Source organism: Camelus bactrianus, chromosome 9, assembly GCF_048773025.1.
Source record: "Camelus bactrianus isolate YW-2024 breed Bactrian camel chromosome 9, ASM4877302v1, whole genome shotgun sequence".
Classification (NCBI taxonomy): domain Eukaryota; kingdom Metazoa; phylum Chordata; class Mammalia; order Artiodactyla; family Camelidae; genus Camelus; species Camelus bactrianus.
Window position 1 is genome coordinate 7,045,235 of NC_133547.1, and position 27,717 is coordinate 7,072,951.

At 54.9% G+C, this 27,717-nt stretch overlaps 1 protein-coding gene across 1 annotated transcript; it reads left to right on the forward strand.

The window, feature by feature from the left end:
• The first annotated feature begins 8,657 nt into the window (after positions 1–8,657).
• Positions 8,658–27,601, forward strand: LMTK3 (lemur tyrosine kinase 3). Its single transcript, XM_074369306.1, has 15 exons — positions 8,658–8,982; positions 9,881–10,014; positions 10,276–10,426; positions 10,928–11,004; positions 11,470–11,588; positions 14,840–14,927; positions 15,276–15,424; positions 15,875–15,959; positions 16,041–16,162; positions 16,316–16,465; positions 16,999–19,523; positions 22,384–22,841; positions 24,160–24,295; positions 24,457–24,594; positions 27,436–27,601. The coding sequence occupies exons 1-15, from the start codon at positions 8,907–8,909 to the stop codon at positions 27,450–27,452; spliced, it is 4,425 nt and encodes a 1,474-aa protein (XP_074225407.1). The 5' UTR covers positions 8,658–8,906; the 3' UTR covers positions 27,453–27,601.
• Positions 27,602–27,717: the final 116 nt, after the last annotated feature.

A 27,717-nucleotide genomic window follows, 5' to 3' on the forward strand; every position in this document is an offset into this window, starting at 1 on the left:
GAATCGCTTGTGTTGTCAAACTGGGTGCATATCGGAGGGTTGTGAGAATACAACGTCAGAGAATCGTCGCTGCGCAGATTAATTTCCAGTACTGGTCACCGGTGGGATCCATGTTCCACCTGTCCACTCAATCGTTAGAGGCAAGAGGGGGAACTGCACGCCACCAAGTTAAGGGTGTAAATAAAGGAGGATTCAGAATATAAGCCCAATAGCATAGATTCGTGCTTGCAGAAGTGAAAGTAGAAGCTGAGATACCCATCATGCGTAAGTATACAGAAAGCATACTAACCTGTAGAAAGGTCAGCTTCATCAGCCGTGGAGCACGAACGAACATATTTTTGCGGAATCCACTGAAGACCATCACCTGTGTCAATGCATAAAGACCCCCTCTTCCAACGTTTCACCTCAAAGGGCCCCTCCCATTTACCCACGAATGGTTTCTTCACCCAAGCTTTCTTATTTGCAGAGGGTATAGGTATGGGAGGAGTTGAAAAACGGACAGCTGCAGTAGAGCCATCCTTAGTGTGACTCAAACAAGCAACACTGTAAAGTGCATGGCGTAATATATTATGCGCCTCCTGTGCCCCATACTTCCCCCCTTTTAATTTATGCAAATAAGACTTCAGAGGACGGTGACATCTTTCTATAATAGCTTGTCCTGTAGAATTGTAAGGAATCCCAGTATTATGTTGAATTTGCCAATCTTGACAAAATTGAGAAATGCTTTTTGCAGAAAACTCAGGCCCATTATCCATCTACATGTATAGTGGCCTCCCAAGCACACTGAAAGCAGAAAGCCAGTGTCTAATTACGTTAGCAGCATTGCATTTTGTATGAAGAGTGGCATATAAGAATTTGGAATATGTATCTACTGAAGCAATAATATATTTTAACCTGCCAAAAGGTGGGAAGAAAGTAGTGTCTGTCTGCCAGATTTGATTAGCATTGATTCCTCGTGGATTAATACCTTCAAGGTTATATAAGGGTTTTGTTACAGTAAATTGATTACATTGAGAGCAGGCTTGTATTATACTTTGTACTCGATGCCTAGTAAGAGAATATATAACTCTCAAGGCTGTTGCATTGCTATGATGTAATTCATGAAAATGTGGTGCCTTAAGGAAGGCAGAAATATTTATAGATTTACAGGTATCTCGCGTAAAACCTGAGACGATCTTATCAGCCTGTGCATTACCTTCTGTTAAGGGGCCTGGTAATTTAGTATGAGATCGTATGTGAGCTATGAAGCAAGGGTGTTCTCTTTCCATCAGTAACCCCTTGATTGCCAAAAAAGTGCTGTAAGTGTATCTTTGAGGGGGATTTTGGTAGAATAGCAGTGATTAAAAGGGGTACCGCATTAGCAACATAAAGAGAATCAGTAATAATATTTAAAGGAATATCCTTATGTTGTCGAAGGGCTAATTTAACAGCGGCCAATTCCGCAATTTGAGTACTTTTATGTCCTTTGGAATAATGTGTGCCCCATTTGTTGCCATCGTGCCATGCTATAGCTGCCTTTGTTGTTTTTCCTGATCCATCTGTAAAGACAGTTAAGGCTTTGGCCAATGGCATCTCTGACAAGACAGCAGGAAAGCTAAGAGGCACTTGCATGCAAAATTGTAATAGAAGATGAGAGAATTTTTTAAAGGTTATCTGTCCTAAATAATTTGCTAGAGACAACTGAATGTCTTCATTAGTAGAGAACCAAGTATGAAATTGAGAAGATGTACAAGGAAGGTTTATGCTGTGAGGGTCTGACCCTAGTAATTGCAGGCATCGTGTTTGTCCTTTATTAATTAAATCAGCAAAGGTATGGAAAATGGTGGGTAGTACCTTGTGAAAGGAATGAGATAAGTATACCCATTCCAAAAAATAAATTTGTGAATCCCTCTCTTGTGCCAAGAGGCCTGTACGTGTTTGTGGTGTATTAATAATGAGAAGCAATATTGGAAGGTCTACTTGTATCCTATTTAAGAATTGCTTTTTTATGGCTGAATTAAGGCACTGAAGCTCTGTTAGATCTTCAGGTGTTACTGTTCATGGGGAAGCAGGATTTCTGTCTCCTTTCCGTAAAGAAAATAGATGATGTAAACAATAAGTAGGAATACCTAAAAATGGTCGAATCTAATTAACATGCCCTAATAAATAACTGTTGTAATTGTATAAATGTCATGGTCTGTTTGATATTTATTTTTGAGGTCTAATAGTTTGTGCATCAATATTCACGCCCAGGAACTTCCAGGGAGTACGATTTTGAACTTTGTCTTGAGCAATAAGTAAGCCTTTAGATTTCAAAAGAAAGTATAGAGAGTGATATAATTTAGAGAGAGTATCAGAGGATTCAGCTGCAAGCAAATTGTCATCCATGTAATGGAAAATAAAGGCACGTGGAAATTGTCTTCTAGGGCGGAGAAGTCCTCCAATTAGCTGCTGGCAAATGGTTGGACTATTTTTCATTTCCTGGGGCAGAAACTTCCATTGGTATCATTGAGGAACTGCCTGGTTATTGCATACAGGTATAGTAAAGGCAAACTTCTCTTTGTCATCGTCATGCAAAGGTAATGAGAAAAAACAATCCTTTATATCTATGATTAGTAAAGGCCAGGAGTCTGGAATTAAAGAAGGGTTGGGTGACCCTCTTTGTAAGGGTCCCATTGGCTGCATGATGGCATTAAAGGCTCTAGGTCTTGTAGTAGACGCCATTTACCTGATTTTTTTTTTTTAAGTAACAAAAACAGGAGTGTTCCGAGGACAAGTAGAAGGCTCTATATGACCCAACAACAATTGTTTCTTGACCAGTTTTTGAAATGCCTTATGTTTTTCTTTAGGAAGGGGCAACTGCTTCATCCAAATAGGCTGTTGTTGGGTCCATGTTAGGGCAATGGGAGGAACACTGTGGGTGAGCTCAGTGGCCCCTATTAAAAAGGGTCTATTTTTAAAGATAAGTTTTATTGAGTCAGTAAATCTCTTTTTCATAAGGAGTAAGGAATTGGTAATATAAAGGGAGCCACCATAGCCATTTTGTTTTTAGGGCCCTTGACCTTTAAGACATTGCAGCTAAACTCAGGGGTCATAATAACTCCTATGCCCTGGACAGCCACGTAAGTTTTTTGTTTAGGCCAACTTATAGGCCACTGCGATGAAGAAATTATGGTTTTATTAGCCCCTGTGTCTGTTAATCCCTGAAAAGCACATTCTTGAATGGTTACAGTAAGAGTGGGCCTTTTATGAGTTAATGATTGTATCCAGAAGGCCTGCTGTGCAGAATGTCCGAAAGCTTGCTGGCCTCTTTGTTCTTTCTCAAAATATTGGGGTTTTAGATAAGGAATTAAAATTAGCTGAGCAATACATGTATAAGCTGGTATAATGTAATAAGAGGAGGAACGGATCATAATCTTAATTTCTCCTGTGTAATCATTGTCTATTACCCTGGGGAGAACAGTAAGTCCTTTTAACCCGGTGCTAGATCGTCCCAATAACAGACCAAAGTAAGAAAAGGGTAAGGGACCCCATACTCCAGTGGGCAGAAGATAAGCTTTTTCAGCATCATTTAAAATTCCATCGTTGACAGTCATCAGATCTATTCCAGCGCTCCCAGGGGAGGCTGAAACAGATCGAGGACTGACAGGCGCTGTGGTCGTTGTTGTTGTTGACCATTGCTCCCTATATTTGTTTTTTCGGGGCACTGGGGAGAATGCCCCGTTTCAAGTTTCCCAATGGCTCCATTTTTGTAGCCAGAGCATTACCATAACCAAGGGCAATGTTTGGCAATTGCTAACAATAAATTTCGTAGATCCGTCGGAGAAAGCGAAACGGAAATAGCTTTTAAGAGCTGTTGCAAATTTTTAAAATATAACCTCTGTTGCACGGTCAGTTGCTGAGCCATGGTAAATCACGGCGGGCCTGACTGGCTGAAAAGAAAATTCCCCTGAATACTCACATGTATGAAATGCCGCCAAGTTGATATCACGTCGGGGTCACCAAACGTTGGCGTCGCAATATCAATGTACACACACACACCCCATATGCGGACAGAGCTGATGGCTACTCTAAAAGTTTATTAAACTACACAGGCTTATAAAGCAAAAGAGAACAAGTATGGAAAATGTTTAACTATGGTATGACATTTTATGACCCCCTAGACGCACAGATTGTTTTAAGGTCAGGATCTTAAGATCCTTTGATATTTTTAATAGATTACACTCGTCATGGAGCCAGTGGGACTTACACTGTATCAGGCAGAACATATAGGAAAACAGCTGCTTGATGACATTCTTTCTGACTCAGGCGGCTGTGCCTGTCTTAGGTTGCCCCCCTCTGGGGATCTTACCCATCCTTGGCTAACCAGCCTTCTCACCTCTGAGTCTGCAGCCTTTTATAACTTGTTTACCATTCCGGCCCAAGGCTCTTCCTTTGTTCACACAATCAGGGGGCTGCAACCTCCTCAGAGTAGAACTCCTGGATAGTTCCTCATTGGCTGAGAATAAATCCAAATTCTCACCATGCTTGGCTCACCTAGCCAGCCCCTGCTCACCTCTCTGATGTAACACATGTCCCCACTTCCTGCCCATTCAGACCCAACCACACCAGCCTCCTATTTACTTCTTGATGCCCCAAGGGCTATCCAGCCTCAGAGCCATCCCCAGGGCCATTCCCTCTGCACCAGTCCTCTTTGCCTTGCTTTCCCCTACCTCTTTCTTTCCCCTCACAGATCTGGGCTTTAATGTCACCTTCCAAGAAAAGCCTTCCTTGACTCCTCCCTCAACTTCTTTCTTATTGCATTTAGTATGGTTTGAAGTTGCATGTCCGTTCCTGTGACATTTTGCCCAGTGGCTGCCTCCACCTTAGGCAGGGCCCCACGAGGGTGGGTGAGCATCAGTGCCTGACATGTAATGAGAGCAAACTAAATATTTGTGCTCATTGCCCTGCCCTCAACAGACACTTCCTACCTTCCTCTGCCTGCGCAGTTCCCTCTGCCCAAACACACTATTCCCTCTTGTTTCCTCTGGCTAATTCCCACAGGGCCTGAGTTTCATGTCCCTGTCTCTCAGATACTATTTCAGCTAATACTTTGTAATTTCTTGTTTCAGTTTTTACTGTTACCCATAAGGAAAAAAAAAATATATATATATATGTATATACACATACTAGATAAATATTGTGACTAGGTCATATATATTTACACAAGCAACATTTCTTAAGACTTTACACTCTTAAAAATTATGTCTACCTATATTTACCACATTAGAAATTAACTGATACATTTAAAAATATTTGTTTATTAATGTATTTAAAAATAATAACAAACCCATTGCAGTTAACATAGAAACCTATTTTATGAAATATAATGACTTTCCCAAACAAAAAAAGTTTAGAGCATTGGTTTTATCATTTTGCAAATCTCTTTACTATCTGGGTCAACAGAACACAGCTGGACCCTTGTAGCTGCTTCTGTGTTTAGTCATGATATTGCACGCTGTGTAGCTTCTGGAAAATTCCAGTGGACGCTCATGAGAGAAGGAGAGTGAAAAAAACAGGTAACATCTCAGAGTTAGTAGGAGAAGAATTTTGACTTCCGTTATCCCCTGACAGGGTCTCGGGGACCCCTAGGGGACACTTTGAGAACCTACTGACATACAGGCCCACAGTTTGGAAATCAAAAAAGCGCCGTAAACAAAAAGTTTTATCATAGGTTTGGAGGCAGAACGTGACCTAAACAGAGTCACAGTCTTGAATTATTTATCCCTCTTACTGGGACTGTCCATACATTTCACCTTAGAAATACGCCAGCCAGGCTGCCCCAGACCACACTGGGGCTGTTCAGAATATACAGTATATATTCTTATGGCCTTGTTAAAATCTAAAAATTACAAAATCCATAATATATCTGCCCTCAGGGTTTCAGATAAGGGACCTGTCAGAAATAAAAGTTCCCTACATTGTATTTTCCCTTCATATTCTAGATTATTCTATGTTGTTTTTCAAAAAACTCTGGTCTCAACCTGAAAGCTTGATGTCAGACCTCAGTAATGGCTCACTGTTTGAAAAACTCTAGAGACTTTCTGTAAGTTCCTGCGACACACATCCTCCCCAACAAGGGTAGAGAATGGGTTTGACTTGTTCCGTGCTGCGCCCCCAAAATTCCAGCAAAGGGCTTGGCTAAGCACATAGTGGAATTAATAAATGTTTGTTGAGTGAATGAACAGAAAGCCAGGAACAGAGTTAGGCCTGCATCCCCGCCTGTGCCCGTCTCTAGGACTCAAGAATCCTGTCCACACCATTTCCAAAGACCCAGGCAGCGGAGACCAGGATCCTGCTACCATCACCCACCCGCGGCTTCCTCCCTCTGGATGAACCAGAACTCCATTTCCCACAAGTCTCAGGGCTGGGACTACATTTCCCATAAGCCTCTGCTTCCGCCAGGTTCTGTGTCCTTCAGCCACCCGGGCAGATAATTGCACCTTTCCTCACCACCCCCAGCCCCCAGTTCCGTTCTCTCTACCTATATATATATGGTCAACCTACCCTGCAGCCATGGTCCCGGCACACCTTTCCTCCCACCCCTCCTGGCGTGATGAACCTGCCTCAGTTTCTCGAACGAGCCCCCCCTCAGAGACAGCTTCCTTCTCCTCCCCCACCTCCCCCTCCCTCTCCAATGGGGTCGCCTGTACCAGTGTGCTGGCTGCGCGATTTGGACCCAGGGGATCCTGGGCCCACGCTGGGGGCCAGGGGCGGGAGCGGTGTGGGCTGTGCTTGGAAGGGTTGTCTGGGTCGCCTCCGCGGTGTGTTGTGAGGCTGCGCCTGGGATGCGCAGCTCCGGCCCAGCCTCACCCGGGAGGGACGCATCGCAGGGGCTCACGGACCACGGAGACGTCCGCGTAGGGTGGGAGTCCGTGCTTCCGGTGTGTCTGCAGCTCCGGGTGCCGTGCGGGGGTGGGAGGGGGAGGGCGACCCCGAGACGGCGGCGGCCTGGCACGTGATGTGTGCGTCCTTGTCTGTTTTGTCTGTGTCCCTGACAGACCGAGCTCAGTACCCCCTTGGCCACTTCCCGGCTGTGTGCCTTGGGGCAGATGTCTGCACCTCGCTGTGCCTCAATTTCCTCATCTGTACGATGGGAATGATGAAAAGAAGCTGTCTCAGAAGGCAGTTGTAAGGATTTAAAAGTAGTATGTGTAAAGCGCTGAGGACAATGCCTTGCGCGGAGTAAAAGCTCAAAAGAATAAATAAATTAAATAAACAATGACCATGTTATCTTTTGTAAGAATCAGGTGCCTTTGGTTGTGTAATGGCTGTGTAACCTCATTGGAATTGTGGGTATCTGTGATGCATGTGTCTGTGTGTATCTTTGTATGTGTCCTGTATGCCTGTGTGTATTTGTGCATCTGATATGTGACTACGGTGGGGTAATGTGTCCTTGTAACTTCGTGTGAAATGTGTGTACATCTGTCGTGTATGTGTCCACGAGTGTTTAGGTATGCGATGTGTCTTTGTGTATCTGTGTGTTCAATGTGTGTGCCTATGTTGCGTGTGTTTCTGTATGTATGTGTGACTGCATAGATGTGTGTGACATGCATGTATCAGTAATTTTATGTGCATTTTTGTATGTGATTTGTGTAACTTTGTATATTCTTTGAATGTATTGTGTGTCTATATTGATGTATGACCTGTTTTTGTACATGTGTACCTGTGTATGTGACGTGTCTCTGTGTATTCATGTTGGTGAAATGTGTGTTTGGGTGAGAGATGTGTGTATTTTTTATATATTTGTAAATATATAGATGTATATTGTATGTGTTTGTGTGTATTTGTGTATGTGATGTGCATGTCCCTCCGTGTATCTGCTGTGTGTCTGTGTATATTTGTGCCTATGATACTTGTGTCTAAGTTAGTATACGTTATGTGTCTCATGCAAATGATGTCTGTGTACTTGTGTGATGTGCGTGTCTGTGTTTATCTGTGTATGTGTTGTGTGTGTCTGTGGGTCTTCTTTGTTGCTCATTTGTCTGTGGAATGTCTCTGTTGGTGACTGTGTGCCTTGGGATGTCACCGTGGTGTCTGCATGGATCTTTGTCTGTGGCGTGCGTGTCTGTGGATTTGGGGCTTTACTTTGTCTGTGGCATGTGTGGGTCTTTGTGATGCATTGACGTTCCTGCGTGGCCGGGTGCATCTGTGCCGGGGGCTGGCCTGCCTCTGCGTTCTTAGTGCAGCCCATCATCCCTGCGTCTTTGTGTGTGACGTGTACGTGTCCCCGTCTGCCGATAGCTGTCCACCTTTGTATGTGATGTGCTTGTCTGTGAGGGTCTCTGCGACGTGTGTCAGCCATGTGTGGGCTGCATATGCCTGCCTGACATCTGTATCTTGGCGTGAAGCACACGTGTCCATGCTGGTGGCAAGTCACAGCAATGTCCGGGCCAGGCACTGTGGGCCCTGTGCCCCCCCAACACAAGGGTCTGCTGGTCCCTGTCTGTCCCTCCCCCTCCCCTCCCTCCTGGAAGCCAATGCTACTGGGGAGCCAGTTGCCATGACGACGCTCCATCCTCCCTCCTCCCACCCTTCCTCTGACAGGCTCTCTGCTCCCCCAATCCTGGCTGCCCTCGGGGGCGGGGCCCTCATTCTCCCCCCCCCAAATCCTACCCTCTCCCCCCCCACCCCAGCAACCCCGGCTCCCCAGCTCCTCTCCTCTGTCCGCCTCTCCATCCCTTCATCTGTCTGTCCCTTCAAAGAGGGGGAGGGGGGTACCTGAGCCAGTAAGCAGCCCCTCCCTCCCCCTGTCCTGAGTCTCCTGCCCCTCTCCTGGGCCGGGGGGAGGTCAGGGTCGCGCGGGTCCCCATGGCTGGGGGCTGAGGGCCCGCCCCCCCCTCCTCCCCAGCCGCCACCATCTCCACCTCCCTTCCATCCTCGACAAGATGCCTGCCCCCGGCGCCCTCATCCTCCTCGCGGCCGTCTCCGCCTCCAGCTGCCTGGCGTCCCCGGCCCACCCTGGTGAGTCTGTCCGGCCATCCGGCAGTCCAGCGGCCTCCCCCACCCCAACCCTGGCCTGCCCAGGGGTCTGTCTGCGGGGCTCCGGCTCCATCACCTGTGTGGCGTCTTCCCGCAGCCGAGATGGGGCCTGGGGAGCCGCGGAGACTGTGTCTCTGTCAGCAGGGCCTGTGGGAGGAAGGCTGGGGGCTGGGTGGGGAGGGGGTCCGTTTGGGCAACATGTGTGTGCACACGCATGAGTGTTTGCAGGTGTGTGCAGGGACCCGGGGAAGGACAGGGCCTCTGGGAAAATTGGGAGCAGAGGGGAGGAATACTATTTCTAAGGGGCACATAGCAGAGGAGGCTGTCTCTAGCTTTGGGGGAGACTCAAGGCTTGCGGAGTTTCCTTCTGGAGGCTTGGGCTGGGGACAGAGGACGTGTGTGTGCTCCCAGCGTCCCTAAAGAGACAGGCCTCAACCCCCTTAACTAGGAGGTTCCAGCACGGGGCAAGAATCTTCTCCCAGCCTGCAGCTGGGGGCTCATCCTCTTCCCCAAATAGGGGGAAAGAAGGCTGTTGTGGGAGCGTATTTTAAATTCTGAGAGCTCCACGCTCCACTATTACTCCTCCTTCCCTCAGTCCTCACTGGAATTCATCCAAGCCTGGGAGTGAGGTGATGGCGAGTTGGGGGGGGGGTTCCAGCTTGGGGCTAGAGGTGGGACCCCACCCCCAACCCGACCACTTGAGAAGGCCCCGAACTACAACTCCCACAATGCCCTAGGCCACCCGGCTCCTCTGCCAAGGGGGCCCCTGGTTGCAGAGCATCATGGGGGTTGTAGTTAAGCCTAGCTGGGCCGGGAGGGGCATGGAGTCGGGGGACCAGAGGCTTGAAGCCGGGACCGCAGCCCAGCCCTGTGCCCACAGATGGATTTGCCCTGGGCCGGGCCCCTCTGGCTCCTCCCTACGCGGTGGTCCTCATTTCCTGTTCAGGCCTGCTGGCCTTCATCTTCCTCCTCCTCACCTGTCTGTGCTGCAAACGGGGCGATGTCGGCTTCAAGGTGAGGTGTATGAGGGGGATCAAGGTGGGGAGGGAGACACCAGTGAGGCCTTTCCCTCAGCCCAGGTGGTAGGAGGGGGAGCAGGGCAGCGAGTCTGAGAGCCCTTCAGGCCTGAAGCTACAGCAACATCCAGAACCCTGGGATAGAAACTGGGCTGGGACTGGGGGACAGTGTGAGAAAGATGGGGATACACACTGATGGGAAGGACAATGGCGTGTCTCAGCCCTGTGGTCTCCCTCCCCTCCCCCCTCCCGGCCCCAGGAGTTTGAGAACCCCGAAGGGGAGGATTGCTCCGGGGAGTATACTCCCCCGGCCGAGGAGACCTCCTCCTCACAGTCACTGCCTGACGTCTACATTCTCCCGCTGGCGGAGGTCTCCCTGCCGATGCCTGCCCCGCAGCCATCACACTCAGGTACTGCCCCACACCCTGACCGGGAGCCCATGGTCCCACAGGATGGGGCGGAGGGCCCTGAGAGTCTTCCCTCAGGGAACAGGGAGCAGAGGCCCCGGGCAGCCAAGGGGAAAGGCAGGGCTAGGAGCCCTTGGCATCCTATAGGAAGTCAGAGATCATCTTGGTGGGACCCATTGCTTAATCCAAAACCAGATTTAGGGATTCTTGTGGGGCAATCAGTGGCGAGGTCAGCCTAGATCTTGGTCTTAGAGGCAGCCAGCAGCAGGCTGAAGTCATGTCATAGGATCTTGGGACGCCAAAGGGAAGGACCAGATTGGACAGTAGAACTTTGTGGGCAGCCAGTAAGGAGACTGAGATCCTATCGTGGAATGTTGGGGGCAGCCAATGAAAAGAGATTGGTGTCTGCTTTGACTCCCGTCTCCACTGAGTTGAGGGGTGTTGGAGGCACTTGGGAGGGGAGAGAGGCTCAGGGGCTTCCCCCTTCTGCTCCCCCACCCCTAGACATGACCACCCCCCTGGGCCTTAGCCGCCAGCACCTCAGCTACCTACAAGAGATTGGGAGTGGCTGGTTTGGGAAGGTGAGTGGGGTTTGGGGTGGGAGGTGGGGTGTCCATACAATCCAGGGCAATGCTTCTGTGTCCATCCCCCATCCCCACCACTTCTCATCTGTCCCCTGCCTCCTTCTCCTGCCCCCTCAGCCCACCCATCGCCCTCCCCTCTGTCCACCTCTCACTGGCGCCCACCCACCCCATCCCCCCACATCTGTCGGTCAGCTCCTCCCTTCTCACTCCATTGACCACTCCGCCTCGCCATCCGGCTCTCCACGCGTCCGTCTGTCCATCCTTCCACCCGTCCCTGCGTCCATCGGACTCTGGGCCTGTGAGTCTCTCACCCTGCATCTGGTGGGGAACGAGGGTGGTGGGATATGAAAGGAGAGTCTGGGAAGGAGGGGGAAGTTGGGAGCCTGACGGTGGGATGGAGGTGGTCCCTGGGACGGGGCTGGGGAGAACGCAGGCACTGATTCCTGGATCCCCCTTGATCAGGTGATCCTGGGAGAAATTTTCTCCGACTACACCCCAGCCCAGGTGGTGGTGAAGGAGCTCCGAGCCAGTGCGGGGCCCCTGGAGCAGCGCAAGTTCATCTCGGAAGCACAGCCATACAGGTATAGGGACTTCTTGGTGAAACCTGGGCCCTGAAGCCCCAGATATCTTGTACCTCATGGAGGTAACATTTGCAAGTGGGAGGAGTACAGTGTGGGGCGAAACCTGGGTTCGAATCCTAAATCTTCCTCTTCCTGGCTGTGCTATCAGTCCAAAAGATCTCTCTCCCTGACACTCGGGTTCTTCCTGGAGTCAGAGTCAGGGATATGAAGGCAGTGTGATGAAGGTGAGGGGAAAGAGCCAGAGGCCTGCCCTTCTCCACTCTGAACCTCAGTATCTTCATCTGGAAAGTGAGTCCAGGAAGTCATAGCATCCTCATATAGAGGGGAGCTGAGAGGATGCACGAGGGTCCTGTGTCAGGCACTGGGTACATCGCAGTGGTTTCCTCCTCAGGCCTCTGCTTGTGGGTGAGCAAAGGTAGAATCAGAATCACAGACCAGGGCCCCGAGTGGTTGCCCAGCATGGCCACTGAGGGATTTTTTGTCCCCCAACCCCTGCCCTCATTGGACTGGGAGGTCCAGGAAGGCAGGACCCTGTCCCTCCAATGCCTGGTCCCCCCTCCACTCTAAGGGCTTCTAGACAAGGACTACGTAAAAAATTGCTGCATCAATGCCCTGAGGGTTAGTGAGTGCTCTGTCATGGGAAGGGTGTGTACACAGGGACTTCTTAGCAGATGGTTGTCAGAGTGAGTTTTCCCCAAGACATTATCAGCCCCTTCCTCTAAAACCTCCCAGGGCTTCCTGTGGCCCACAGGACAAAGTCCCACTTCTCTCTCCTGCCACTGACCCCCTTGCCCCAGCCACCCTGGTCTTCTCACTGACCCTCTCACATATCAGCCTCTTTCCTGCCTCAGGACCTCTGTCCCTGCTGTCCCATCCATCTAGAGTATCACTCCTGCTCACCCACCCCCCAGCTTCGGAGGGTCGGGTCCCTTCCCCTCCTTGAGTGTCAGCTCAGAAAGGCCTTCCCTTACGCGCACACACACACACACTCCCACCTAAGGAGGGCCCAGGGATGCTCCATCACGTCAACTTGTGTGATTTCTTTGTCCCATGTATCCTATTTGTCATGATGTCACCTGTTTACCTGCTTACTGGCCTGTCTCTCTCTAGACCTGTGCTGGCAACCACTAGCCACTTATGGCTATTTAAATTTATCTTAAATACTGCGAAATCAAGTTACAAATGTCTTTCCTCAGCTATCCTTGCCACCTTTCAAGAGCTCAGTGACCATATATGGCCAGCGGCTCCCATGTTAGACCGCCCAGATCTAGAACATTCCCACCTTCACAGAAAGTTCAGTTGGAGAGGGCAGGACTATACTGGCAGCTCGGGGCCCATCTTGTCACCCAGGCACAAATCAGCCCTTGGTAGATGTTTGGTAAGTGAGCCAGAGACCTGAGAGCAAATCCCAACTCTGCTGTGTGAACCCAGGCAAGTGACTTCATGTCTCTGAGCCTCCATTTGCCTCTGGATCAAATGGGAAACATCATCCTGCCTAGCTGGGTTGTTAGGGGGACTTGCTAACAAAGTGGCCAGCCTTGGCTCAGATTAGTAGGTGCACAGTGGATCCAAGCTTCCCTCTGCATCTGCCATCCTAAGTCCTGCCCATGTCGTGAACTCCAGCCATTTTTCAAGCCCCAGCACATGCCCAGGGCTTTAGGAACACTTTGTCTCATGAGTCTTCTACCAGGCAAGAGCAGGAGGCGCTGTTCCCCCAGGTGGAGAACGTTGAAACACAGGCGATGGGTAGCTGGGTCCTGAACACTGGCCCCCAAAACACACAAGGGGCCCCGGCCTCCCCCCCTACCCCCCCCAGCCCCAGTGGAACAATAATTTCTGGCATACCTACCCTAAGCCAGGCTCTGGGCTGCAAGCCCCAAATATTTTAATCTTCCCACAGTCCCCGGGGCCCCGTATCAGGGTAAAATCCTTCACTCCGCAGATTTTTACCGAGCACCTACTAGTCTAGGCACTGGGGACATGGCCACAGGAACCCAAAGCCCCAAATCCTTGTCCTAGTAGGACTCACCACCTAGTGGAGGGGATACACAATACGTAAGCAGTTGAAGAAATAAACTCTAACAAGAAAATATCAGAGGCTGGCAAGTGCCTTGAGGAAATAAGGCAGAATGTGATAAGAGAAAGGGGAAGCTTCGGCCGGGTTGTGGGGGAGGCGGGGCTGACTGGGAGGACTCAGTCACGCAAAGCATTGTGAGAAGCGTGTTCCAGGCAAAGGGAACAGAAGGTGCAAAGGCGGCGAGGCAGGAGAATGCAGTTGAAATGCAGGGCACTAAGAAAATCAAACAATATGTTACAACGCTCAAATAAAACAGCAGTAGTAGCGAGGAGCTTCCACTGTGTGCCAGCTCTTTTCTCTGATGCCCTTCAGTTCTTCCCCACAACTGTATGAGGGAGTTACAGTGACGGTCCCCATGTTATGGAAAACTGAGGCAGGGAGAGGTGAAATGACTTCTGCGAGGTTACACACCTGGGAAAGGCTTTCAAGGATTCAAACCCCCAAGTCTGACCCTTGCCCAGAGTTTGAGGATAAAGGACCGGCATCATCCAGTGTTGGGGTCAGGGGGCAGTGACATTTCTTGAGGAAATGATGTTGAAACTGAGGCCTGAGGGATGAGTAGGACTTGGATGAGAGGAGAGTGTTCTCCACAGAAAGACGTGTACATGCAAAGGCCTGGAGCCCACACAGGCACCTGTGAGTCTGGGGAGATGTACACGGGTGTGGAGAGTGACGCTGGGGAAGGCAGTGAGGCCAGCCGGAGGAGCAAGAAAGAACAAGGAATGAGCCAGGCTCTGTCCCAGGGCACTGGGGAGCCATGAAGGGTTGTGAACAGGTGGACAGCAGGTCAGGGACAGATTGAAAGGGAGAGACTGGAGGCAGTGAGGCTGGGAGGAGGCTGAGAAGAGAGTTCAGGAGGTGAGGAGGAGGCTTAAGCCGGGGCTGTGGAGAAGCCGGGGGAAGGGGAAAGAGTCAAGGGGCAGAAAGAAAGACTGAGGGAATGGTGAGCCAGAAGGAGGCTCAGGGAGGTCCCCGGGGGTCTGGCCCGGAAACTGGGAGACAGTGGGGCGCCCTGAGATGGGGATGTGGGGAAGGTAGGAGGGGGGAGGGGGGAAGAATCTCAAGTGCAGGAACTGAGACCAAAGAGGTTGAAGCAACAGCCTGGTCTTGCTGGGAGGCTGGCGTGGGATGGAAGGGGCCGTTTCCTGACCCAGCCAACCCCCGACCCCTGCAGGAGCCTACAGCACCCCAACGTCCTCCAGTGCCTGGGCGTCTGCGTGGAGACACTGCCCTTTCTGCTGATTATGGAGTTCTGTCAACTGGTGAGGGTCTGGGGGGGGGAGGGGGGAGCAGGGCGAGGGGCAGGTGGCTGGACGGGGTGAGGACTGAGGGCAATTCCTAGGAATCTATGACAATAACATCATCATCATCGCGACACCTGTGACAGGCGCTACCATTCCTGTAGATGCGCACTCGCTCCCCAGGTGGCTCACTGCACTAGCATCTGCGGGCGGTCTGTTATTATGCGCTTCTAAGCAGCAGGGGAAACTGAGGCCCGGAGGGTCTGCCCATTGAGTGCAAAGGACGCCCCCATCTCGTACCGGATTGGCTGGATGTAGGGGTGCCTGGGAGGGGGTGGGGTGCTGACCCCTCCCTGCCCTCTCTCCCAGGGGGACCTGAAGCGCTACCTCAGGGCCCAGCGGCCCCCCGAGGGCCTGTCCCCTGAGCTGCCCCCTCGAGACCTGCGGACCCTGCAGAGGATGGGCCTGGAGATCGCCCGCGGGCTGGCACATCTCCACTCCCACAACTACGTGCACAGGTGGCAGCTCGGGAGCCATAGGAGGAGTCCGGGCGAGGGGGAGGGACTACTTAGGGAAAGGAGGCGAGGCTCTCGGGGTAGGAGGTGAGGCTACAGAGGAGGGGGCTCAAGGAAGGAGGGAGGCCTGAGTGCGAGACACAAAAGGTGGGGAAACCTGGGAGGGTCGGGGGGAGGGGCGTGGTCAGAAAAGGAGAGGGAGTAGTTAGGAGAGAGGGGGAGGGGGGAGGAGGGGGAGGTCACAGAAGAAGAGGAGGAGTCCGGAGAGGGGGAGGAGCCAGGAAGGGGCGGAGTCAGGGACGGAGGAGTCCGTAGAGGAGGGGTAGCCTCGAGACGAGGAGGCCTGGAGTGGGCGGAGGAATCAGGGGAGGTGGGGAGGAGTGCGGAAAGTAGGCGGAGTCTAGGCGTGGGGGCCGGGCTGCCCCTTACCTCACCCACCTCTCCCGCCCGCAGCGACCTGGCCCTGCGCAACTGCCTGCTGACCTCCGACCTCACCGTGCGCATCGGAGACTACGGGCTGGCCCACAGCAACTACAAGGTGGGGACTGCCCTCCATCAGGGCAGGGGGACGGCGAGGGGTGCCCCGGCCCGCTTGACCCCATCCCGATCTGCCCCCCAGGAGGACTACTACCTGACCCCCGAGCGCCTGTGGATCCCGCTGCGCTGGGCAGCGCCCGAGCTCCTCGGGGAGCTGCACGGGACCTTCATGGTGGTGGACCAGAGCCGTGAAAGCAACATCTGGTGAGGAGGCCCGGGCCGTGGGGGTGCCAAGGAGGGCAAGGAAGACGGAAGGGTCACAAGTTCTACGTTTGGGGAAAACTGAGGCCCAGCGGGGCGGCCCCCAAATCAGTCAGGGTGGGCCTCTGACCTCTTTCTGCCCTCTGCTCCCCACAGGTCCCTAGGGGTGACCCTATGGGAGCTGTTTGAGTTTGGGGCGCAGCCCTACCGCCATCTCTCAGACGAGGAGGTCCTTGCCTTCGTCGTCCGTCAGCAGCATGTCAAGCTGGCCCGGCCAAGGCTCAAGCTGCCCTATGCGGACTACTGGTGAGGATGGGGCCTGACCCCTGACCTTCCACCTCCCACCCCAGGATGTTCCCAGAATCTCCCAGCTCTTTTCACACACCCACTACAGTTGCATGCACCACTCGCTGCCACCCCGAGTGTGGAGCTGGGACGTCCCCACCTTCTGCCAGAATCTGCCACTTGGAATGGGGAAACTGAGGTATGGGGTGGCAGCGCTGGTGTTTTAACCTAGTTTCTCCAACCGTAGAACACCCTTGCTGCTTGCTTGTCTGTGATTCCAGAACTCATAGCCCAAACAGGAAGGCCATGTCGACCATCATCTCACATTTGCCTTGCTGTCTTTTTTCTAGGACTCTGTCCCCCGTCTGTCTGGGGCTCTGTTCCCCTCTCTGGGTCTCTGTCTCCCCCTCCCTGAGTTTCTGCCCGCCCCCGGGTCTTGGTCCTCCTCTGAGTCTCAGCCCCAGACTTTCTCCTGGTCTCTGCCCGCCCCCAGTGACCCCTCTACCCCGCTGGGACTCTGCTTTCCTCACTCTTGCCTCCTCCCTCTCCGCCAGGTATGACATCCTGCAGTCCTGCTGGCGGCCACCTGCCCAGCGCCCTTCGGCCTCTGATCTACAACTGCAGCTCACCTACCTGCTCTCTGAGCGGCCCCCAAGGCCCCCGCCACCGCCACCCCCACCCCGAGATGGTCCCTTCCCCTGGCCCTGGCCCCCGCAGCACAGCGCCCCCCGCCCAGGGACCCTCTCCTCGCCGTTCCCCCTTCTGGATGGCTTCCCTGGGGCTGACCCTGATGACGTGCTCACGGTCACCGAGAGTAGCCGTGGCCTCAACCTTGAGTGCCTGTGGGAGAAGGCGCGGAGGGGGGCCGGTCGGGGCGGGGGAGCTCCCACCTGGCAGCCGGCGTCCGCTCCCCCAGCCCCCCATGCCAACCCCTCCAACCCTTTCTATGAGGCGCTGTCCACGCCCAGTGTGCTGCCGGTCATCAGCGCCCGCAGCCCCTCTGTGAGCAGCGAATACTACATCCGCCTCGAGGAGCATGGCTCCCCCCCAGAGCCCCTCTTCCCCAATGACTGGGACCCCTTGGACCCAGGAGTGCCTGCCCCCCAAGCCCCCCAAGCCCCCTCCGAGGTCCCCCAGCTGGTGTCCGAGACCTGGGCTTCCCCCCTCTTCCCTGCAGCCCGGCCCTTCCCGGCCCAGTCCTCAGCATCCGGCAGCTTCCTCCTGAGTGGCTGGGACCCCGAGGGCCGGGGTGCCGGGGAGACCCTAGCAGGAGACCCTGCCGAGGTGCTGGGGGAGCGGGGGACTGCCCCATGGGCCGAAGAAGAAGAGGAGGAAGAGGAAGGCAGCTCCCCGGGGGAAGACAGCAGCAGCCTTGGGGGTGGCCCCAGCCGTCGGGGCCCCCTACCCTGTCCCCTGTGCAGCCGCGAGGGGGCCTGTTCCTGCCTGCCCCTGGAGCGGGGGGACGCTGTCGCTGGCTGGGGGGGCCACCCTGCTCTTGGCTGCCCTCATCCCCCAGAGGACGACTCGTCTTTGAGGGCAGAGCGGGGTTCCCTGGCCGACCTGCCCCTAAACCCCCCCGCCTCGGCCCCCCCCGAGTTTCTGGACCCCCTCATGGGGGCAGCAGCGCCCCAGTACCCCGGGCGGGGGCCACCTCCCGCTCCCCCCCCCCCGCCGCCACCTCCCCGGGCCCCCGCCGACCCGGCCGTGTCCCCCGACCCCCCCTCGGCCGTGGCCAGTCCTGGCTCAGGCCTGTCGTCTCCGGGCCCCAAGCCGGGGGACAGCGGCTACGAGACCGAGACCCCTTTTTCCCCCGAGGGAGCCTTCCCAGGCGGGGGACCAGCAGAGGAGGAAGGGGTCCCTCGACCACGGGCTCCCCCCGAGCCCCCCGACCCGGGAGCGCCCCGGCCACCCCCAGACCCGGGTCCCCTCCCGCTCCTGGGGGCCCGGGAGAAGCCGACCTTCGTAGTTCAAGTGAGCACCGAGCAGCTGCTGATGTCCCTGCAGGAGGACGTGACAAGGAACCTCCTGGGGGAGAAGGGGGCAACCGCCCGCGAGATGGGGCCCAGGAAGGCGGGGAGAGGCCCCGGGAACCGAGAGAAAGCCCCGGGCCCCAGCAGGGACCCCACAGCCCTGGACAGCGTGAAGAAAGCCCCAAGCCCGAACGAGGGCCTGAGCCTCCCCGTGAATGGGGTGACAGTGCTGGAGAACGGGGGACAGAGAGAGGAGAAGGTGGCGGAGAATGGGGGCCCGGGGTCCCCAGAGAAAGAAGAGACAGTGCCGGAGAAAGTGCTGGAGAATGGGGAGCTGCCACCCCCAAGGAGGGAGGAGAAAATGCTGGAGAATGGGGACCCGGGGTCCCCAGAGAGAGAAGAGAGAGTGCTGGTGAATGGGGGCCTGACACCCCCAAAGATCGAGGAGAAGGGTTCAGAGAATGGGGGCCTGAGACTCCCCAGGAACATGGAGAGGCTGCCAGAGACTGGGCCTTGGAGAGCCCCAGGGCCCTGGGAGAAGATGCCCGAGAGTGGGGGTCCAGCCCCCACGACCGGGGAGCCAGCCCCAGAGACCTCGCTGGAGAGAGCCCGGGCACCCGGCGCCATGGCCTTGGCCCTGAACGGCGGGGAGACAGCCCCTGGCCCCACTGGCCCAGCCCCCAGGAGCGGGGTGCCGGAACCCGGGACGGAGAGGAGAGCCCCCGAGACTGGGGGGGCACCGAGAGCCCCAGGGGCTGGGAGGCTGGACCTCGGGAGTGGGGGCCGAGCCCCAGTGGGCATGGGGATGGCCCCCGGCGGCGGCCTCGGAAGCGGCGTGGACGCAAAGGCCGGATGGGTCGACAGCACGAGGCCACAGCTGCCTCCACCGCCACTGGAGGCACAGCCGAGGAGACCGGAGCCAGCGCCCCAGAGAGCCAGGCCGGAGGTGTCCCCCGAGGGAGAGCCCGGGGTCCCAGACAGCAGAGCCACCGGAGACACGGCACCCAGCGGAGACGGGGACCCCCCCAAGCCCGAGAGGAAGGGCCCCGAGATGCCACGACTGTTCTTGGACTTGGGACCCCCTCAGGGGAACAGCGAGCAGATCAAAGGTAAGTGGGCTGCTGGGAGCAGGGGAGCATGGTTGTGGGCTGAGGTCCAGTCCCTTCCAAGACATAGATGCAGTGGAGAAGCTCAGGCTCCCGGGTACCAGACCGGTTAGCCTGGCAGTGACTAGGGCAGACTGTGGAGCCGAACCACCTGGGCTCAGATCCTTGCTCATCCCCTTCCTAGCTCTGTGACTTGGGACGAATGACCATACTTCTCTATGCCTTGGTTTCCCACCTGCCAAAAATGGTTGAAAGGATAGCATCTACCTAATAGGGTTGTTGTGAGGGTTAAATGAGTTAGGACTTCCAAAGCCTTTGGCTTAGCACCTGGCACTCGTAAGCATCTGCTGTTATTACCACAGTTCACTTAGATGGTGGAGGAGGGTCTCAAACTCAGATGCCCATGGGTGCCAGACAGTACAAGAGAATGAATGAGAGGGGGGAATGAATGAATGAATGAATGAATGAGAACTGGGAGGGGCGGGGTGGGAGATGGGGAGGAAATGCAGCCACTTCTCAGCTTCAGTCAGGAATGCCCACTGCATGTTGCCAAATCTGCCACTACCTGCCCTGAAACCAGAGTTCTGGGTGTTTTCCTGGTTGAAACCAATTCAATCGAAGCCTCTCTGTGGGCTAGGCTGCCAGTGTGTGATCACTGGTTTCAACTTTCCAACAAGCTGGGACATCTGTGCAATGTGTCAGGCCTCCCATATGCCAGGCCCTGAACTGCCCAACACTGGGACACAGGGGGCCTGAGATCTTACCCTGCCCACCATGGTACTGATAGCCTGAAAGCCGTAGAAATGTCTTTTCTCAAAACCGAGGTGGTTTTTGTTTTTGTTTTTGTTTTTTAAAATAATTTTATAGTTCTTTGTTATTATTATCATTTTTCATGGAGGTACTGGGGATTGAATCCAGGACCTCCTGCATGCTAAGCATGTGCTCTACCATTGAACTATACCCACCTCCCTCCTCTCGAAGCTGAGTTTTGATAGGAATACGGGAATTTTTTTGTCATAGAGAGGGGACAATTTAAGAGAAGATAAATGAAGAATAAAGATAAATGGCCCCTGTTTAGATGTAGACATAGGGACTGTGGTTCCAGCGGAATCACCCTGAGGCCTGATTTCCTCAAATATCTGTATGAAAGCTATAAATGGCCAGGCCCTGTTTTATTTTGGCAACTTCACAACCACACTTGAGGGAATTGGTATCATCTCCATTTGCCAGAGGAGCGTGAGGCTCAGGAGGGAAAGGTCAGGAAGGGGACTGAGGAGAGAAACTTCCTTCCTCAAAGCCCATGGTATTGGAACACTACCATTTCCTCCAGATTATTGTGGGGAGTTTGCAACCAGCTGTGTCAGGAAAGACCCCAGGCAGCATGAAAATGTCAGGGGATGAGCAGCTAAGATGCTTCAGAGGAGTATTGGTGTTGTTGGATGAGAAGAGGCTGAGAACAACCGACCTTTTTTTTTTTTTTTAACCCGATGAACTCCTACTCATCCTTCATGACTCCACTCGAATTTCCCCTTCTCTGGGAATCCTTCCTGATTTCTAAAAGATGTCACCCTGTCCTTCCTCTGGGTGTCCATAGCCCCTGATAAAGTCCCCCCCCATCACTTTGAGATGGGTGGTCAGGGGAGGCTTCATTGAGGAGATGACTTTTGAGCAGACTTGAAGGAAGTGAGCCAGGTGAACATCTGGGAGAAGGATGTTGCAGGTAGAGGACACTGAGATGAGCACTAATTTGGCATGTTCAGTGAATAGCAGGTCAGTGAAGTTGGAGTAGAGTGAATGAGGTGAGGAGAGAGACCCTGTCCACATTCATCTTTCTCCCTGCCCTGCCCCTCCTCTCATCCCCACCATCACCAACAGGGCCTGGCACACAGTTCACTTACCGAGTAATGGAGGAATGAGTGTCCCCTGTCCTTTTACCAGTGAGGAAACAGAGACTCAGAGATGTGGATCTGTCTGCCCAGGGACACACAGCAAGAGAGCAGGGTAGGCTTGGAATTTGAAGTGAGGTTTCCTTTTCCAGAGTCCTGAAGTCCTTCCCTCCCAGCAGGCTGAGATCACTGAGTCTTAGGGCAGGGAAAAGGCCTGAAGATGCTTAGACACACCAGTTTTATCTGACAGTCATAGACCAGAGATGTAAAGTACCTTGGTCAACATCATATAGCCCGGAATATTCATTCATTAATCCCACAAATATTGACTGAGTACTTTGGGGGCTTGGGGCTTGGGGATGCAGCCAGAATGAGCCTGACTCAGCCTCTGTTCTATGGCAAGGCAAACATTAATCAGGTTGCCATAGAATTATAGTTCTATACTGAGATCATCTACTCGGAAGTAGAGTAGTGCTTGGTGCTGTGGGGTGCAGAGCAGGTGGTCTGGCCTGACCTCCTGGGAGATCTCTGAAGGCTTTGAAAGACCAGACAGAGCTGGAAGATGAATAGGACTTGAGTTACAAAAGGAAGTTCTAGGCAGAGGGAACAGCCTGTGCAAAGGCTCAGAGGTGGGAGGAATGGGGATGTGACCCATGTGACCAGCTTGAGGTCAAGCCAGGATGAGGTAGGGACAGAGCCCAGAGAGGTCAGCAGAGCCAGGGCACTCGGGCCTGGTGGGCCATGGGAGAAGCTGGAGCTCTGTGCTGTGGGTACTGGGGAGCCATGGGGTTAAGCACTGGAGTAGAGGGAAGAGCTCTCCCACACTGCTTGGAGAACCCCAGTGCAGACTGGCGGTTCACAAGGATGGAAATAGGCCCAGACTGTGTCTAAGATTACTCAAGGACACACAGCTAGGCGGGAGGGCATGCCTCAGTTTCCCCAAGAACTGGGGCTCACCACGTCTCTCCCCCTCGCAGCCAAACTCTCGCGGCTTTCGCTGGCGCTGCCGCCGCTCACGCTCACTCCGTTCCCGGGGCCGGGCCCGCGGCGGCCCCCGTGGGAGGGCGCGGACGCCGGGGCGGCTGGCGGGGATGCCGGCGGGGCGGGGTCGCCGGGGCCGGCGGAGGAGGACGGGGAGGACGAGGACGAGGACGAGGAGGAGGAGGAGGACGAGGAGGCGGCGGGCGCGGCGGCGGCGGCGGCGGCGGCGGCGGCGGCGGCGGCGGCGGCGGCGCCGGGGCCCCGGGGCCCCGGGAGAGCGCGGGCAGCCCCGGTACCGGTCGTGGTGAGCAGCGCCGACGCGGACGCGGCCCGCCCATTGCGGGGGCTGCTCAAGTCTCCGCGCGGGGCCGACGAGCCCGAGGACAGCGAGCTGGAGAGGAAGCGCAAGATGGTCTCCTTCCACGGGGACGTGACCGTCTACCTCTTCGACCAGGTGCGTGGCCACGGAGGGGTGCGCAGGACCCTGGGGGCGGGGCCTGGACGAAGACCGCGCCTAGATTGGGGGCGGGGTCTGCAGGGTGAGGGCGGGTCCTGGGAATGGGGCAGGCACTGGAGGAAAGCCGCTCCTCAGGTGGGGGCGGGGTCTGGGGAGAGACGGAAGAGCGTGGGACTTGGAGGTCGGGATGAGTCCCAGAGTATGAGGTCGGGGCCTTGGATGGGCGGAGCCGGGAGGAAGACCCGAGCCCAGAGGCAGAAGTGGAGCAAGGGGTGAAGATGGCGAGAGGTCTGTGATGGGGTGGGTGCTGCAGGGTTGAGGAGGGGCCTGGAGGAGGGGCCTGGAGGGAAAGCGGGCTACCTATATAGTAGTCAGAGCGGAGCCAGGAGAGGCTAAGGAGAAAGTGAGAGGATTGGGGCGTGGTCTGTAGGTGGAGGCAGAGTATACTGAATCTCGGGGCGGGATTTGTCCACCAGCGCTCTATCGACGTAGAGGTTGAGGGGCCGACTCAGGATGGAGCGGATCTTACCCACTAGGGGCAGGCGATGCAGAAGCTGTAGGTGGGGTTTAAAACATACGGCTTGTAGTGTTGATAAGTGCAGGAGTGGGTTCAGGGATGGGACCGAGCTAATGAACTGGGGCGGGGCTTAGAGAGATGAATTGAGGATTGTGTTAAGAGTAACTAGCCTGGGAGGATAATGCTGAAGAGCAAAACAGAGGGCAGTGCGGTGCTTGTGGACTGGGGCCATGTCTAGGTGAACCTGGGGCGGGGCATGCTCCTAAGACGAGTGGGAACAGGGTCACGAGCTGGAGCCTAGGCCTCTGAAACAAAGGGGCGGGGCTTGGACGGCTCAAGCGGGGCCACTTCAGAGGGCGGGGCTTAGGGGCTTGCAGGAGGTTTGGGAGGTGCTCAGGATCGGGTAGGGGTTTTGAGGACCATAGAAGCATGTAGTTCTGGGGCCCGCACTTGAACGCCTGCGGCCGAGATCTGAGACATAGGTAAATGTCATAGAGGTCGGGCTTCCGGAGATAGTCCTGGGTTAGGGGCTTCCGTGGAGGCAGCGCCTTAAGGAGCAGGGAGAGAATTCCTTCCGTAGAATGCTTAGCTGTGGACGGTACTCCATAGTCGGGGGAGGCGCCTCAGGCCGGGGTGGGGTTAAAGCTGGCTTGAGGCTTCCAAGGCAGATTAGGGGACCTCCAGAGAGAGCGATTGTAAATTGGGATACCTGAAGCCCCAGAAATATTAGCAGGGTTTGTTACTTGTTGGGATGCAGTGAGTGGGATGTGACATTTCGCCGCCCCCTCACCTTCACAGGAGACGCCAACCAACGAGCTGAGTGTCCAGGGCCCCCCCGAGGGGGACACGGACCAGTCAACGCCTCCAGCGCCCCCGACGCCTCCCCACCCCGCCACCCCCGGAGATGGGTTTCCCAACAACGACAGCGGCTTTGGTGAGGGGCGGGGCAGGGCAGCGTTGGGGGCGGAGTCTATTGACAGAGGCGTGGCTTGTGGAGGGCCGGGGTTGGAGGGCAGGAGGTGAAGTTGGGGGGCTGAAGAAGTGACTGAGGGTCTGACCCGTCCTCTCCTTTTCCCCCTCACCCCACAACCCTAGGAGGCAGTTTCGAGTGGGCGGAGGATTTCCCCCTCCTCCCCCCGCCAGGCCCCCCCCTGTGCTTCTCCCGCTTCTCCGTCTCGCCTGCGCTGGAGACCCCGGGGCCCCCCGCCCGGGCCCCCGACGCCCGACCCGCAGGTATCGTGCTTCAGACTCTCGGCCCTGCCTCACCTCTGCCAATCTCTCTGTCCCCATCTCTGAATTTCCCTGCCTCTCCCAGTTTCTCCCTTCCCCTTCTCTCAGTCAATGTTCCAGCTCACCAATGAAACCCCACCTAACTCCGGAACCAGCTCAGACCAAGCGATGTCCATCAGATGGGCTCCAAGACTCAATTTCCCAACCCTCCAAGTCTTGCCCATCTTTGCCCCATCTCTGGGCTAAGAGTCCTGATCCCAGCTCCTTTTGGGGGCACAGTTGATCGGAGACAGACAGGGAGAGAGAGGACACCAAGGGGCTCAAAATGAGTTAGTCCGAACCAGAGAAGAGCGGACATGGCCAAGGAGCCCCACAGTGGTACAACAATGGTGCTGCTACTACCAGTAACAGACCCTAGAATGTGCCTGATGCATCTTAACCCATTTAAGCCTATGAGCGCATGGGGTGGATTCTAGTCTCACCCCCATTTCACAGAAGAGAAAACTGAGGCACAGAGAAGAATGAGGAACCTGGATGTAAACCCTGGCTGCCTGGCCCTCTCCAGTAGTCAACATCTGTCAGCTTCCTTTCTTGTACAGTTTTATGTATGCCGTATCACTAATCTTCACTACCACCTGGGGAGAACGCCCCTGGACACAGGGCTTGCACTGGGCCAGGCAAGTGGAGGTGTTCCTTGATGACAGAGCTAACTGGCCCTTTGCAGGGCAGGTTCCATTCCTGCTCCAACCACAACCACATTGTACCTGAGTCCAGGTGCTGGCCCTGCCACTTCTTGGCTGTGTGACCTAGGGCAAATTGCTTTCCCTCTCTGTTCCTCAGTTTCTGTTAGAATGGGGATGATACCAGGATCTAATTCATAAGACTTTAAGGGGATTAAATGGCTTAATCCTTTCCATGCACGCAGCAAGGAGCCTGGTCTCTAACTGGTAGCTGTTACTGCACTTAATAAAATAGATGATTATTGCAGTACAGCTCAGTGGTAGAGTGCATGCTTAGCATGCACAAGGTTCTGGGTTCAACTCCCCAGTACCTCCATTAAAAGAAAAACCTAAAAAAAAAAAAAATAGATGCTTATTGAGCATTGGCTGAGCTGGGCATTGGGGCTTCTGGACTGGGCAAGATCAGTGAGTCCCACTCTGCCCCACCCACGGCACTGACCCCACAGTCCCCCAGTAAATGAGTAACTGCGAAGTCATGGTTACTGAGAAAGCAGATGACAAGAGGAAAGGGCTTTGTCTCCTTGGTGGTGGAAGTGTCATTTAACTAGGGACTTGAAGGGTTGGTTGTTGTTAACTAGGTGAAGGGGAAGGGGACAGCATGCTAGCAGATGGAACAGCTTGCATCGAGGGCCTGAGGCAGGAGAGAGCTTGGCCAGTTCCTGGAACAGAAGGGAAGTGGGTGTGTCTGCGGGTTACTTGGAGAGTGGGGCGGATGGGGCTGGGGACAAAGTGATAGAGAGCAGGTCAGACCATGTAGGGCGTGAAGGTGGGCTGAGGGGCGGAGCTTTGTCCTGGGAGCACTGGAGAGCAGAGGGAGGATTGTGAGCAGGGGAGGGGCAGCATCGGCGCTGGGTATAAGAAGACTTCTGGGGGCCACGTGAGGGTCAACGGAGGCAGGGAGGTTGGGGAAGAGGCCAGGGTGAGAGTCCATGCAGAGAGTCATAGGCTGAGGGCTGACTCTTCACTTGGCAACATCCTCAGATTTTACCCCAAATGTCACTTCGTCCCAGAGTTCTTCTCTGAAGCCTCCTTGAGGACAGGGCAAGGTGGGTTCCAAGGAGTGGGGACGCTGGCCCAGTGGTGAGTCAGGACTGAGGCCGGCAGGGCCAGCAGTCGGAGATGACTTCACCTTTAATCACCAGGAGAGGAGAGGGACGGTGTAAAACTGCAAATCCCCACTGCAGCTGGGCTGGGATGCTACTGAGCCTGTTTTCCGAGACCGTGGTGTGGGGGCCTCTTTTCTTCGTTGGACTCCTGTGCTCAGCATGGCTCTGCCCACTTCACACATGTTCCCTGGGTGCTAAGTGATGCCCCGTATCCCAGAGTTCCCTGCTCCTTTGAAAAGGACACGAGGGGCATGCTCCCCATTTAAGGAGAGGGAAACTGAGGCTCAGGGACAAGGAGGGAGGACAGTGACTTGACCCAGCCCACCTAGGTGACAAGTGCAAGGTGGAGAGGGAGGGCGCCCAGGGCGTAGCCCTCGGCAAGAGCCTCCCCCGCACAGGCCTTGGTTTTCTGGATCTGTGGAATGGGTTGGGGGCTCTCCTTCCCCTAAGAGAAAAGGGGTCATGGGAGGGTCATGGCGTTTTGTGCAGGGTCAGGGCTGGATGCTGGGGATGCAGCAGTGACCAAATGTCCTGTCCTCTCTGATCTTCCATTCTAGAGGGACAAGCAGACAGGAAGCTGACTGAGATTGTCCCAGGGGAGAAACGTGAAGGAAAATAAATATAGTGCAATGAGACAGAGTGATGGGGTGGAATGGGAGAGGTGAGGGTGACTACTGGTTGACTGAGAAGAGCCAGAGAAGGCCCCTAGGGAGGGGCCATGGCAACAGAGGCCTGAGTTCTCTGAAAAGGGCTAAGGGCATACCAAAGGCCCTGGGGTAGGACTGTGCTTGGAACGTAGGGAGGACCATCAAGGAAGATCAGTGTGACTGGAGCACAGTGAGTTGGGAGAGGGAGTAAATGAGGACAGAAAAGGGCCAGAGCATTGTGTGGGGCCTTGTGGGCCATGGTGAGGGCTTTGTTTTCACTCCCGTGAGCCAGAAGCCATAAGCCTTTCCATCCAGTAATTCCACTCCTCTCTCCATTCCCTCCATCCTCAGGCCCCGTGGAGAACTGATTCCCCGAAGACCCGACCCCCCTGCACCCCAAGAAGAGGGGTTGAGAGTAGAATCCTCTGTGGACGACGGAGCCACTGCCACCACCACAGACACCACCTCCGGGGAGGCCCCTGAGGCTGGGCCCTCCCCCTCCCCCACCATGTGCCAAACGGGAGGCCCAGGCCCCCCGCCCCCCAGCCCCCCGGACGGCTCCCCTGACCCCCCCGACCCCCTCGGTGCCAAATGAGGCAGGAAGCCCCTCGCCCCTCCCTGGAGAGCCGCCTT

Excerpts from the sequence above, each read along its gene's own strand:
- LMTK3 (XM_074369306.1), top strand. The coding sequence starts at position 8,907 with ATGCCTGCCCCCGGCGCCCTCATCCTCCTCGCGGCCGTCTCCGCCTCC. Across the intron at positions 8,983-9,880 it reads GGCGTCCCCGGCCCACCCTG|ATGGATTTGCCCTGGGCCGG; the intron begins GTGAGTCTGTCC and ends CTGTGCCCACAG. Across the intron at positions 14,928-15,275 it reads TTATGGAGTTCTGTCAACTG|GGGGACCTGAAGCGCTACCT; the intron begins GTGAGGGTCTGG and ends CCTCTCTCCCAG.